This window comes from Bos mutus, chromosome 22 (assembly GCF_027580195.1).
Source record: "Bos mutus isolate GX-2022 chromosome 22, NWIPB_WYAK_1.1, whole genome shotgun sequence".
NCBI classification, from domain to species: domain Eukaryota; kingdom Metazoa; phylum Chordata; class Mammalia; order Artiodactyla; family Bovidae; genus Bos; species Bos mutus.
The window spans coordinates 66,585,572-66,600,377 of NC_091638.1; the positions used below are offsets into that span (position 1 = coordinate 66,585,572).

Consider the following 14,806-nt stretch of genomic DNA (forward strand, 5'->3'; position numbering starts at 1 on the left):
CTGACGCTTCCTGGGTTCTCTCCATGTGCAGGCCACTGTTCCTAGAACCCAGATGATCTCATTTAATACTCAAAACATCCTTATGAGGCAAGTGACAAGTTATCGTTAGGGCCGGGAGCCTGCTCGGGTGAAGTCGGGGAAAACTCTTGAGGACTGGCATTTCCGCCAAGGACACAGGCCTTGTGCTCCCTCCTGCACAGTCCAAGGGCCTTTGATAGCCCACAACTCTGTGCCAGGCTTCCAGGCCGCTGCTTCGCCCGACCAGTCTCCCGGGAGCAGCGCCTCTCCCTGGAACCCTCCGGAAAGTCACAAGTCCCCACGCCGCCTGGGGCCGCAGTCTCCCTTTTCCGCCTTGGAGCCTCAGCGCGACATGGCCCCGCCTCTGGATCCGGCCCCGCCCCGCCCAGGCTCCGCCCCACCCCGCCCCGCTCCTCCCACAGGGCCCTCTTGGAGCTGTCCCCAGTGCGCATGCGCCTCGTCTTCCGCGACTCAGGCTTAGTCGTGCTGAGCTCCTACTGCTTGTCTGCGCCTTGACCTTTGAGCGTCTCAGTCGAGGTCTCGTAGGCCCCGCCGGCCCCGCTGTATCCTCTGGTACTTGCCTGTCAGGGAAAGGGAGGATGGGTGTGGAAAAGCCGCTTGCTGGGTGCTTTAGATAAAGTTACTTGACCTCTCTGAGCCCTGCCTTTCTCTTCTGTACCCCAGCCTGGCCTCACTGAATTGTTTTGAGGGTAAATGAAGATGTGTATGCAGTGGTGGGTGGGCTGAGGAGATGTCTTTCTGAACGGTCACTGGTAACACATCCTGAGGACCTTGGAGCCCACTTGTGTGTCTCCCTCTCAGCGTCCTCCATGGTCTTTCTCTCCTTTCATTTCTCTTCTCCCCTCCCAGGTTCTTTGCCTCTTTCTCTGCCTTCCCTTTTCTGGATCTTTCAGGGTGTTTCTCTCTGGGTCTGGATCTCTCTGCCTCTCCGCCTGTCTTGCCCTCCTGGCGCTGCCATGGCACAGTCTGGAAGCACAACAGCTTTCTGGCCCCTTGTCGCTCTCTGGCGTGGGGCAGGTTTAGGGGACAGAAGGCTAGGCTGAGGGCAACTGCAGGTGCTCCCGGACCTTGGGTGTCTGCTCTATTTCCTGCCCATACATTGGTGTCAGCGCTGAGGGTTCGTTTCTGGTCTGGGCCTCTGGAAGGTGGGGAGGTAGGGTGACTCTCCCCAGCAAGTGCCAGGCCTGCTCTGCTGGTGGCCACCCGAATGGCACTTAGCACAGAACTGACCTGGGAGGGCTAGAGGAGCTGGAATTGGCCTTCTCCCCAGGTCTAGCTACCTCATTTGTGGGGTCCACTGCAAATAAAGTGCACAGCCCCTTTTTCAAAAATTAAGAATTTCAAGGGACTTCCTTGGTGGCCCAACGGCTAAGACTTCGCGCTCCCAATGCTGGGGGCCCGGGTTTGATCCCTGGTCCGGGAACTAGATCCCACATGCAGCAACTAAGAAAGAGTTGACATGGGACAACTAAAAAAGATCTCACATGTTGCAACAATGATCGAAGATCCTGAGTGCAGCAACTAAGACTGGCACAGCCAAACTAAAAAAAAAAAAAGAATTTCAAGATGGTGACAAGAGCACATTAAACCCAGTGTGGGATCCATCTGAGGGCAGGGCCCCATGTGACTGCATGGATCACTCACCCATGAAATCAGTCCTGCTTCCTTTTCCTATAAATCCACCTTTCATTGTGCTCAGGAGCAGATGGAGGGGAAGCCAAGCTAGCTAAGTCTAGCCCCACCCTCAAGGAGTTCAGAGTGCCATGGGAGGGGCTGTGGGCACACACCCGGCCTGGCTGCTCAGCAGGCATGAGAGACTGGGGGGCAGGGGGGGGAAGGCCCAAGTTCCGGAGTCCTTGGCCCAGTGTTCATGTATGTCCCAGCTTTGCCTTCACTTCCTCTCTCAGCCTGGGCTGTGTTATCTGTAGAGTGAAGCCACCTGCCCACTCCCTTCCTTGGGTGGAGTTTGAGTGTGAAATGCCATTGCTTGTACACAGAGGCTAGGAAGTGAGGTGGATAGGACTGACTCTGCAGCCAGTCTCCAGGTTTTACTAGCCAAGACACTTCAGGCCAATGTCCATAAACTGAAGTTTCTCATCTTTAAAATGAGGGTAGGGCTTCCCTGCTGGTTCAGTGGTAAAGAATCCACCTGCTAATGCAGGTTTGATCCCTGATCCGGGAGGATCCCACATGCCGTGAAGCGACTAAGCTTGAGTGCCCCAAGTATTGAGCCTGTGCTGTGGAGCCCACGTGCTCCACAAGAGAAACCCTCACAATTAGAAGCCTGCACATCGCAACTAAAGAGTAGACCCTGCTCTCTCCAACTAGAGAAAAAGTCCATGCAGCAACGAAGACCCAGCACAGCCGACAAAAACAAAAACAAGATAACAGTAGAGTTGCTGTGTATTTACAGTGGCCAAGACATGGAATCAGCGTAAATGTCCACTGATAGATGAGTGGGTGAAGATGTGGTGCACGTGCGCAATGGGATATTACTCAGCCATAAAAAAGATTGAAATAATGCCAGTTGCAGCAACATGGATGAACTTAGAGATTATCACAGTAAGTGAAGTCAGAAAAAAAGACAAATACCATGTGCTATCATTATATATGGAATCGAAAACATGACACAAGGGACTTCCCTGGTGATCCAATGGTTACAATGGGATACTTTCACTGCCATGATTCCAGGTTCAGTCCCTAGCCAAGAAATTAAGATCTCGCAAGCTGCATAGCACAGCCTAAACCAATGAAATATGACACAAGTGAACTGATTTATGAAACAGAAACAGACTCTTAAAAGACATAGGAAACGAACTTATGGCTGTTTTTGTTGTTCAGTTGTGGTTCTTGAAGGGGAAAGGGGGTTGTTGTTCGGTTGCTCAGTCATGCCCGACTCTTTGTGACCCCATAGACCAGGCTTCCCTGTCCTTCATCATCTCCTGGAGTTTCCTCAAACTCATGTCCGTTGAGTCATGAAAGGGTCTAGGGGAGGGATAAATGAGGAGTTTGGGGTTAGCAGGTAAAAACTACTAACTATATAGTAAATACAGCCTGTGCTACTGTATAGCACAGGGAACTATACTCAATATACTGTAATAAACCATAATGGAAAAGAATATGAAAAAGAATATGTATACATATGTGTATAACTGAATCACTTTGCTGTACACCACAAATTAACCCAACATTCTAAATCAACTATACTTCAAAAAAATAGGGTTGCTGTAAAGATTAGGAGTTAGCATGTGTAGATACTTAGACCAGTCTGGGTCAACACACAGGCTCAGTAGATGCCCGCTGTTTTTATTTTGTTGCCTGTGAAAGGTATACAGAATGTCCAGGTTAATCCCTTCTGATTGGAGGAGAAACAGGAAGGGCTTCTGGAGGAAAAGGTGAAGGAGGATAGGTTTTCATAGTTGTGGTGAAGTGACACCCACTGAACGCGGCAACCCTGGGGGCTACAGAGGTGCCTGTTCAAGGCCTCTTGGAAGCACCTACCGCCAGCCCGGTGCTTCTCCTTTTACAGATGACGGTGGCTAGTGATGCAGAGGTCAGTGGCACATGACCCTGGAGAGTTACACATGACAGCTTGATTCCTGTATACGGAAGGTGTATGGAAGGTGTACCAGCAAAGGCCCAGAGACAGTGGAGTTAGTTATAAGGGTGGAGAGGAGTTGTTAGTTGCTAAGTTATGTCCGACTCTTTTGAAACCCCATGGACTATAGTATAGCCTGCCAGGCTCCTCTGTCCATGGGATTTCTCAGGCAAGAAAACTGGAGTGGGTTGCACTTCCTCACTGGCAGGTAGATTCTTTACCACTGAGCCATCAGGGAAGCCCAGAGAGGAGGGATAAATGATGAGGGAGCTTGAGAACGTATCCTGAGACAAACACACTGATGGGTTTTAAGTAGAGTAGTCAAATCTAAAAGAAATGTTCTGGCTGCCAACAAGGCAGATGGGGGTTGGACTGCAGGCTGAGAAGTCTCAGGGCTCTTGCTGGAGTCAAGGTTCTGGAAAATGGTAGCTTCAACTAGGGTGGCAGGCATGAAGTTATAAAGAGGTAGATGGGTTTCTGTGATGTTTAGAAGGCATAATAGACACTCTGCCTTCCTTGGCCAACGTCAAAAACGGCCACAATCGCAGCCATCCTCGGGAAATGGAATCGGCTGACTGTCCAGGATCCCTCTTCCAGGATGCACAGAATTGGAGATGGTCCTTAACAGCTCGGCGAGGAGGATGGGCAGGAGCCCCCCAGATCCCTTAAGGGAGAGATGCGAGCCTTCTTGGGACCTCCTGGGCATCACCTCAGCTCTCCTGAGATGGCACAGTCAGGTCTGAGGTCAACAGCGGGCAGCATGCAGGACACTCGTCTAAACGCTGGAAGCTTGTACTCAACAGGCAGGACCCAGTGGGACAAATGCCGATGGAGCCGGATACAGACCTTTCTTGGTGGCCTCGAGCAGGCACTGTCCTTGAGAGGCTTGTTCTGTAGCTGCAGTGGGTGGAGGTTGGCCGTGGCCTTGGCTACTGGCTCTCCAGGGATGGCCAGAATAGAAATCCTCAGGCCTGTACATAGGGGAGCACCACACAGTCCTTCCAGCTCTCCCCAAGAACTCTGCAGCACCTCTCCAGGCACCGCCTTGTGGGGAGGAGTCGGGATCAGGTAATCCTATGCCTAAATTTCCACATCTATTAAAAAGTTCCCTTTGATGCTGTAAAATTTAAGCAAGTGCTGCTTTCAGACATTAAAAAAAAAGAAGGCAAAGCAAGTCACAGAAGCACACAGCACTTCCGTTGCCACTCAGGGATGGGGGAGGAACTGCGGGGCTGGTGGGGGGTGGGGGGAGAGGCTGCAGCACCTCCAGACTTCCTCTTTCTCATGCACGCACACACACACACCAAGGCAGAAAAGTTTTTGGTATTTTTGTTTTGGTTTTGAAAGCCTTTTTATTTAAAAAAAAAAAAAACAAAAAACCCAAATAAAAATATTTCCCACTGGAGGCTATTTCTTTTTTTGTTTTAAAAATTTTTATTACACAAATATCTCCCATTCCCATATGTCAGAGGAAAGATGTCCTTGCTCTTTGTAAAACCAATAGTGGAGAACGTTTAGAAAACAAAAGTCCGCCTAGCTTTCCTCCTTTCCCTGGCCCCGAATAACCCCAATGTGTCAACTGAGATAGCGTGACTTGTCCTCTTAATGCTTACATTTTTTTTTTTTAGCACAACATTGGAGATTGACTCTAAACCAGCAACAAAAAAATATATATTTACAATATTTCTCGGAAAACAAAAACACAACCAAACCCTTTAAACATAGTGACTTTAGGAGTTTTATTTATGGAGCAGTTATTTTTTTTTAATCACCAAGTGATTTTATATTATATATATATATATATATAAATTTTCTTCCTTTCCTTTGTGGTTTTTCGCCCCGGTGCTTGGAAAGATGGAGGCAGGGTGTCTGGTCCTGTGGTCTGCGGAGGGCAGGCTCTCCTGGCAAGGCTGTGTCTACGAGCAGATGGCAGGAAATTTGGTGGAACTCCCGGGTTCCTCTGTCCCCAAAGAGAGACATTTCTGTCCTCCACACAGACCAACCCTCACCTCTAAAAACCATTTTCTCCCTCACAGTTCCAGAGAAAGGGAAGCCCAGCAAAGCCCACTGGCTGCCATTCCTGGGTTCCCTTTTCCTCTCACCGACTTACGTGCGCAGTAAAAATGCTCATTTTTCCAAACGCAAAACAACAAAAATAAAAGCCAAAGCCCAAAACAAACCATCAGCTTGGAAATCTCTATGGGTGAGATGTCCCAAAGTCAGAGGCACTCTCCCGGAACAATCCCTGCTCTGAGGGGGTCTCTCCACCTCCCCTTTTATAAAAAGACAAGAAAGCAAAACAAAGTCATCTTTTCAGTATTTTCCACAGGAGCAACCGAAAAAAGGCAGGAAGCTTCCAATTATAGGTCATTAACAATAACATTAATAAGGTTTTTGCTCAATACCCAGGGTTCTTGACAGAGAAGTTCCCCTAACTGAGGCACTCTGGAATAAGTCACTGGCATTTCCTCAAGGTTTCAGCCCCAGGTGGCTGAGGCCTGGAGACCAATGGAAGGGGCAGAGGGTCAGGGGAGCAGACTGCTGCTTTTAAGGTGCAGCAAGAGAATCAGCAGATTGGAAGAAACCGACACAATGCCACCCCCTCCCAAGACCCAATTTTCTCTCAGGAGGCCAGTCAATGCCAGGGTCAAAGCTGGGCTAGGTGGCAAAGAGGGAGCCCCTCTGCCTCTATTGCTTTGGAAGTGGCAAGGGGGCACGTGGCGTCTCTCCTTGGGGTGGCTCACACTTCAGACCCCAGGTGCCTGGGCTCCTTCCCCTCCCCCACAGGGCTTCAGGAGGAGGAGAGCCTGAGGCTGGGCTACAGGAAAGGGGCCGGGAGGGGATGGGCTGGGTTCCAGATGGTGGGGCAAGGTTGTGCTATCGCCTTCCTTTCGGATGGGGAGCGGAGTGCAAACCCGCGTCTATCGTTTATCAGCTCTTGCCACAGGCTGCTGCTACTGAGCATCTCCTCACACACTTAAATATTGACCCAAAAGAAATCCCGACCTTTCGTTCCATTTTTTTTTTTTTTTTAAAGTGCAAAAAGCTCTCTGCTGCCCTAGAGAGAGGATCTTTGGACAGGCCGTTCAATGCAAAGTAAGAGGGGGCAGCTGATGGGGCTCGACACAGGGCAGTGGAGCGGGAGACGCCAGGCTCCCCTCCTTCCCTCCATACACACGCTTAATACACTCAGCCACACACACAGAGGCACATGCACACCCCCTTCCATGGCTGCAGGCAGAGGGCAGGTGACTGGCTTCTAAGCAGGACTCCCCACCCCTCCGAAGGCGCCGGATCAGTGAGCCGCTGAGGCTAGACACAGGCGTGGGCTCGGATGGCTACAGGACCCGAGGCCTGGAGCCTGCCCAGGGGCAGGTGGGGACTTGGCCTAGTTCTCTGACCCCCCAGCTGGGGGAGACAGGCTGCTCCCTCTGAGGATAGACATCTAGGGAAAGCCCTATTCAGGTGGGAATAAAGGAAAGTGTGAAAAAGGGTAGGGCAGGCCAAAGAGGGAAGGGATGGGGAGACGGTGCCTGTCTCAGGATCTGCCTGGGAAGCAGTAAAATTGGGTGTCCCTGGGGTAGACAGTTCCAGCTCCTCTGAAGAGCCTCAACCCCAATAAGTGCAACAAGGACTTCATAGAAACTAGCAGGAAAGTCTGGGGTGGGGGAACCTCATTCTGTGAACTACCGTGAGCATCGGACAGGATCAAGCTACAAGGAGAGGAGGGAGAGCACAGACACAGACAAGAGGTGTGGACACCTCAACAGCACCAGTGTGATCTGCATGGGTCTGGCCTTCCTGGGGCCACTGGCCCCTCCTGCGTAAGTCGGGAGAGTGTGACGGAGGAGAGACACGCACTGGACACCACGAGGAGAACCTGGCCACGGAGACAGGGCCGCTTTCTTCCCTGGGAGTTTGCTCAGAACCAGGCACTGCTGGGGACCATGGATGGGGGGAGGAGGGCCCCAGGGCCCAGTGCAGGTGATGGCTGCACAGACACCCCAAAGTGAGAACCCGGCCTCCTGGCCGACGAGTGAGTGGGCGGGTGAGCAAGCAAGCAGGCACTGTGACAGCACACAGCCTGCGCTTTCCCCTTGGATCAATTTGCTACTCCCTTCTTAGGAGGGAGAGGAACAGGCCGGTAAGCCTGGGGTCCACCCCTCTCTCTGCCCTGACTGTAAGGGGAGGGCTCAAGGGACAGGAGAGCAGAGAGGGAGTGTGACGCTGGCCTCGGAGCCCGTGCAGGGGCGGGGAGAGAGGCTCTCCTGGCTGGGGAGTCAGGGGGAAGATCGGTTTCCTGTTCAGTCTGGGCTGGGTGTGTCTTAGCTGATCTTCTGTATCAGCTTCTCGTCAGACAGGCAGTACAGACTGTTGATGGACAAGTCTGAGATGAAGTGCTCGCAGGCTTTTCGAGTGATCTGCTTGCATCCTCGAAGGTCGATCAAGGTGACGTTGGCGATGCGCCGTAGGTAGATCAGGGTCTGGTCTGTCAGTTTATTGCAACCTGTGGGGAAAGTGACCACAAGGACAATGCTGCGTACACACACTCAAAGGAGCCTGCTTCTGACGCTCAATTCCCCAGCTTTCCTCAAAAGGCTAAACAAAAGTCCCTCTTTTCCCCGTAACTACCTGGCTCAGAGACCAGATATGCCATCAGCACGGCAGCCTCGGAAGGCCCCTGCCACCGTACTCCCTGCACTGCAAAGCTGCCCAACCTGCAGCTGGGTGCTGGCTGTATTCTTAGGCACCTGACAACTGCTCAAGGCCTTGGTCCCCACCAGTTACAAAAGGAACAGAGTTCCATGTCTTGTCCACATGTGAGGAAACGAATTAACACGGTTTAGTCAACAGCCCATGTTCTTTCTGTTCTACTGGTCAAACTTCAAGAAGGGCTGGGCTTCCAAAGGGCAGGGGACCATCTGTCACAGAACATGGCAGTGCCATACCTGCCATGTTGAGCTCTGTGAGGGAGTAACGAGTGGAAGACCCAACAGCGGTGAGCAGATTGGAGGACTGGTCTGTCAGGTGGCTGCAGTGACTGAGGTCGAGTCGAGACAGGAGGGGCATGTGGCGAATGATGAGACGAAGCGTGGCGTCTGTGATGTCAAGGCCTGCCAGCCGGAAGTCGGTCATGTTCCGGAGCTTGCTGCGATTGTCCTGGCCTGCACAGGCAAGAGAAGGACCTAGATCCAGACCCTTAACTCTAGTTCAGCTCAAGCTGCAGGCAGCTTCAGTCATGGATATTTGCTGGCTGGGCTGTGCAGGGGTTAACAAGCAGAACTGCCCACACCCAGCCCTGCCTTCAGGGAGCGAGCAGTGTGTGGGGGCCGTTTCCAGGAAACCAAACACGTTTTCTTTCTTCCCAGCTGCTGGATTGTGCCTCACTCACACAGCAAAGGGGTATGTGTGGAATGCTCCTCTCCTTCCCACACTCCCACACTTTTCTAGACCATCAGGGAAACAGGCTTCAACGTTCCACCTCAACCATGATGCCTTCCCAGACTTCCTCAGGCTTATACTCTCTAACCCCCAAACTCCACTGACCCACAAAACGGACTTACTCCTTTCTTTGCAGGTAGCTATCTGTAAATAGTTAACTGTACTTGTACATAGTCCATCGTCCTGTTTTCAACTTCCACTTTTCTACTTTTCAACAGTGTCACTTCTGGGACTACCTGAGCTTCTGGGAATGCTGAAAGGAGCACAGGGAAGTCAGGCCTAGAGCATACCCGGTTTATCCGCCGGTGGAGTCAGCAAGTCCCGAATTTGAGGGTCCTTGATTCCTACTGCCCACCGAAGATCAAGGGTCCTGAGAAGGGGGCAGCTGGAGGTGCTGAGGGCAGAGACTGCAGACCAGGAGCAGCCTGCTAGGAGGAGGTCTTTCAGTCCTGCAACGGAAGGAGACAGACATGCAGTAACACACTCTACCAGCTGTCCAAAGCCTCAACTACCAGCTGATCTGACCAAGGTAAACAGATCCCCAGCCGAATGGAGGAAGGGACCATATCCTAAACTTATTCTAGTAATCCTGCTCAAAAACTTCTTTGCCCTCCTAAACTACATCTAACTCTGGTGGTAAAATGGATTGCTTGGTTTCCAGCAGAGTAACAAGTGTGTGTGACTTCTAAGACCTCAAAGTGCTTAAGGGAATCCTTACAAGGGGCTAATCAAGGCGACATCTTAACTCAAATCCTCTCTTCAGAGACTACACCGAGAAGACCTGCAGAGCTGGCGGTAGCACCTGACCCGCCAGCCCACAGTGGCACCCTGGGGACTGGCAGTTAAGGTGGGACCGGCCAGGTTTCTTGCCAAGCAGAAAGGCAACGATGGCACAGACTGTTGCCCTAAATTGCCCGAAAGCAATTCTAAATAGCACTGCCAATAATGCAGCTTTCCCCGCCAGCCCTGGGCCCCTGGAAGGACAGCACGGGCCTGCTCACCTGGCAGCCTATTGACGAGCCATGTCAGCTGTTTTTTGGAGATGTTGGTCCAACTGAGGTCAAGGCTAACTGGCTGCCTCTTGATGATGCCACTGAGAGCCTGGGGTACAATAGCCTTACACCTACTCAAGTCAATTTTTGTCCAAAGTCTCTTGTCGCAGCACCTGTAACAGAAGGAAAGAGAACCAGCTGTCAAGACCTCACATCCCTTGTCAGAGGAACTTCACCACAGGCTGCTGGAGGCTTCTGGGAAAAGCAGAGCCTTGGAGATCTCCCTCCCTAGATGCTTCTTCATGCATATAAGGATCATGCCTTGCCATTTCCTGCCTCAGCGAAGAGAGATTACTTGACCAGTCCACCCCAATTTACTTTGGCCAGGTTGAGAGCACAGAGCGACTGTCAGGGACACACAGTAAAACAATATACTATAACCCCTCATTTGCATTAAAATGGTATGGCTCCCACCAAAGTGTATACAAAGGAACATTAAAAAAATTTCTTGACTTCTTACTGCTAGAAGTTACTAGGTTTCCCTCTACTCTCCTCAAAGTCTCTCCCAGCCGCCTGAGACGCAGAGTGGTGCTACTTGGCACATCCAGCTCATTGTGCCTTGAACTCCAGAAAGAGCCCATTTCATTATCAGGTCGCAAGAGGCTCTTTATTAAAATCAGGCCTGGAGAGTCCTCCACCACCCTTAGGTTTCTGCCTCAGTGCTATCTTTACTTTTTCTAGCCAGTCTACATCAGAACAGAAAGGGAGAGGCCTGCCTTTCCGCGACAAATCCACAGGCCACAAATAGCACTGCAACACGCGGCTTCTCTTTAATATTTTACAGCCCAGCCTGGCTCAGCGTCTGGCTGGCAGGGCAAGAGGAGATGGCATATAATGGGAGTCTTATGTGGCTCGGCCTAGAAACTGAGGGACAGAGCCACCACTGAGCCCTACAAAGACAAAAGTATCAGGAGAATCTGGAGGTCACATGTCAATGCAGATTTGGGACATAAACTCATGGTTGCAACAATGGCGTCTTCACTTAGAGACTGAAAACTTCACCCAGGGCACGTGAAACTTGTATGGCAAAAACAAGAGCCCTGGACCTCAAATTTTTAATGTGTATCAGAATCCTCTGGTGGAGAATTTATTAAAAACAGATTGCCCAGCCCCACCCTCAAGGTCCTGATCAGCAGGTCTGAGATATGCCCTGAAAACCTGCGTTTCTAACAAGGTCCCAGGTATGACACTGGTTTGGGCATCACACTTTGAAAACGACCGTAACAGGATTTGACCCAGATATAAAGGATTTATCCTAGGGTTTAGGAAGTTAAGGAAAAACAGTGTCCAATGGAAATCTTTGTTCATCACCTCTAGGGATGCTCCCTTAGGTCTTAATGTCTAACTTGAGAAGAAATGACAGGTTTCACTAAGAAGGACAACAAAGTCTCAGGAAGCCTCAAAACTGAACCTTGCTTGCTGGAGAAAGGTATTCTGGCCTAGGTTTAGAGTATGAGAATTAGAACTGTGGAAAACTGTGAGCCTGTGAGCACCTGCAAAGTTTCTGAAAAGCACGTATACCTTTCTCAGGAGATGGAGACGTAATGGGGCAGGGGTGTAAGAGCAGTCGTCTGTGTCCCCAGCCCCAGGAGTGACTGGCGTAACAAATGCATGATGTGTTCAACTAACTGGGGGCAGGGGGATCATGACTCCGAAGTTTTAGGACACACCGTACCCACCCCCAAGCCCCAAGGTACAAATCCATTCAAAGTCCAGTAAGGAAAGACGGGAAAGTACAGAGCAGGGAGAAGGGGCCAAGGGCCAGATTTCCCTGATGACACCTGCAGGCACGGCCTGCCACATCTTTCAAGAGGACCCCTGTGTCTGGGAAACAGACTGGGTGGATTTAATCCTTTAGGGCCCAACCAGCCTCCAGGAGCCAAGACACATGCTGTTCTCACATGGAAAGCTGCCACCTACGCCCATACCCCTGTGCCTGATCCCTGTAGCCCTGCTCACCATTTATACCACGTCTTGCACACTCGCATACATTCACAAAGTTCTCTGCGGCTGAGGTAGCGGAAGACAGACATCCAGACCTCCCGCTGCATCCAGCTTTCGTCTCCATCCTGAGCCCAACTGCCCCGGCCATTCAGCCTGGCCGCACCCCCCTCCTCTGCACTGTCATCTTCCTCCTCCTCCTCCTCCTCGTCCTCCTCCTCTCCCCCCAGCCCCTCCTCATCCCCGCGCTGGGGGGTTCGGGCTGGGCAGTGCTGGACCAGCACACGGGGGGAATGGCGAAGGTTGGCAGAGGAGGCCGTGATGGCCTGCAGCTTGGGCACAATGGATGTCCCGTGGAGCTCTTTGGTGGGCCTCTGCAGCGTGACAGTGAGGTACGATCCCCGGATCTTGGCTTTCTCAACTTCAGACAGCTCCTTTTTGCCGCTGGGATTGTTCTCCTTTTCCCGTACCATGGTGCGCTCTGTGGCCTGCAGCCGCAGCAACTGCCGCCGTTTGAAGCGCTCATCGCGGCTGGCACTGTGGTGGTCGCTGGGGCCGGCCCCAGGGGATGACCGAGTCACCACGCCCCGGGGGGAGGCCGGGTCGTGGATGAGCTGCAGCATGGAGGTGGGCGAGTGAGGTGGGGGCGTGAGGGGCTCGTCGCAGCTCCGCAGGGGCCGGAGGACTTTGGCTTGCACGGCTTCTTCGTCACTCTCTTCCATTTTCCGCTTCTGCAAAACAGGCCCGCAAATGCCGTGTCAGTGTCTCCTTTCTTCAAGACCCTCTGCACTTACCGGGTCAGCCTCTCTGCTGCTCTCGGGGACTAGCAGAGGGCAGGCTGCTGCTTTTCTATGGGGGAGGGACCTGTGTGTGCTGCAGGGTGGTCATCTCACTGTCTGCAAACCAGACTGTAACTGAGCTCACATCTGTGATCAAGGCAGCTGATTATAGAGCAAAACCCTCAAAATAAGTTGCTTGGGAAATCTACCTGTGACAGAAAGGCCTGTGTCCAAGTACAGAGGAATGGGATCCACATTTGAGCAACATGATTCCAAAGCCTGCCTTACTCATTTCCTGTCCCAACTTTTTAGTTATAATTCTCTGGGTAAAGAAATCCTTTAAAGAGGCTGCAACTCCTACCCCTACGCAATCTGACCATTTTAAATTCTGCCTCTAATTCAGCTCTTCACCCAAGAGACGCTTCTGCTGGAAGAAAAACAGTCTAAATATACACGTTTGAACTAGGATGCAGATTCTGATAGCAGTAAACCTACTGACTTTTAGCCCTATACAGGGTCTGAGTGTGACCCTGCCAGGCTGTTTCTACTCAGCACCCCGTGCTGTCCCGTGAGACCAACCACAGGTGAGAGATTAAGCCTAGAATGAGAAGCCACACTGCTCCTGGAGGAATCTCCTCAGGATGAAAATGAGGAATTCGAGTTTGGTGAAGCCAGTATCCCACAATAAAAGCACACCTCACCCTCTGCCACCTGTGCTCTCTGGTCCCCTGTCCCTTCCTGGAGCCCACCTTGGCTATGATGCAATGAAGCCTGACCACCATGTTCCACTGAGTATCAAAGCAGCAGGTCAGACTCCCTTAAGGAGATGTTCTATGTCCCTCTGCAACTATTCTGCTCCCTTTTCTCCTTATATTCTTAGATCACTGTGGCTGAAAGAGAACAAGCAACTTTTGGATGCTGGCTTTTATAAGGCATTAGAAGGTAACACTAAATATAGTATCTGCCAACCTGTCTGCTACAGCAAGCACCCACCACCACCACCAGTGAAGAAGACAAAAGTAAAAGTTACTACTACAAGAACCTGCTGCTAGTTAGAAGAACTTGAAATGATAACCCTGCTGCTGCTAAATTGCTTCAGTCGTGTCAGACTCTGTGTGACCCCATAGACGGCAGCCCACCAGGCTCCACCTTCCCTGTGATTCTCCAGGCAAGAACACTGGATTAGGTTGCTATTTCCTTCTCCAACGCATGAAAGTGAAAAGTGAAAGTAAAGTCGCTCAGTCATGTCCGACTCTTAGTGACCCCATGGACTGCAGCTACCAGGCTCCTCCGTCCATAGGATTCTTCAGGCAAGAGCACTGGAGTGGGTGCCACTGCCTTCTCCAATGAGAACTCTAGCACTCGTCAACTCCAGAAATCCGTGTCCTCAGACCTATTTAGACTGAGAAGTTCAATGACCTCAGTGCCTGAGTGGGAAGAAATAGGAAAAAAAAAAACCAAAAGAAACAAGGAAACGTGTTCCTACTCTCCTGTACAGGGTACCTGGAGGAGACCGCCAGAGCATGATGACTGGCCTGAGGTCAATGGCCGCCTCTGTGCATGCCCTTAGCAGATCGTGTCTTCCTGGCCTGAGAGACCAGTCCTTCTGGCCCTCTGACATTACTGGTGGCTACTGACAAGCAACCATAGTAGCTTGGGGCCAAGGTGACGGCACTGGTTCTCTCCAGAAGAGGGACTGCCTCTGTAGGACACAACTGGGCACAAGGGCAGGACTTTGTGCCACAAAGGTGAAGCAGACAAAAATGTGAACCCGTGCAACTGGAAACTCTAGGGTACGACTGTATGTACCAGCTGACTCAGGTCGCTGCCTCCCCTCAAGTTTCATTCCTCACAGACCATGCTCACCTCATTTCCCTCCTCAAACAGCCTGGCTGTGGCTCCTCTTTTCCAAGGGCCCCAGGGTGTAGAAGAACACTGGGAATTTGCAGAGTCCC

General features: G+C 51.5%; 1 protein-coding gene across 4 annotated transcripts in view; it reads right to left on the reverse strand.

Annotated features, from left to right (window-relative positions):
* Positions 1–4,998: 4,998 nt before the first annotated feature.
* Positions 4,999–14,806, reverse strand: part of KDM2A (lysine demethylase 2A) — a 91,079-nt gene continuing 81,271 nt past the window's right edge. For 3 of the 4 annotated variants that reach the window (XM_070359789.1, XM_070359790.1, XM_070359792.1), the window contains 6 exons: positions 14,718–14,786; positions 12,091–12,803; positions 10,081–10,244; positions 9,370–9,528; positions 8,587–8,802; positions 4,999–8,144 (listed from right to left, as the gene is read on the reverse strand). In XM_070359789.1, coding sequence (XP_070215890.1) covers positions 7,963–8,144; positions 8,587–8,802; positions 9,370–9,528; positions 10,081–10,244; positions 12,091–12,803; positions 14,718–14,786 — 1,503 coding nt within the window. In that variant the 3' untranslated portion in view covers positions 4,999–7,962. The remainder of the gene's footprint in view (positions 8,145–8,586; positions 8,803–9,369; positions 9,529–10,080; positions 10,245–12,090; positions 12,804–14,717; positions 14,787–14,806) is intronic. The other variant, XM_070359791.1, reaches the window with a different exon arrangement.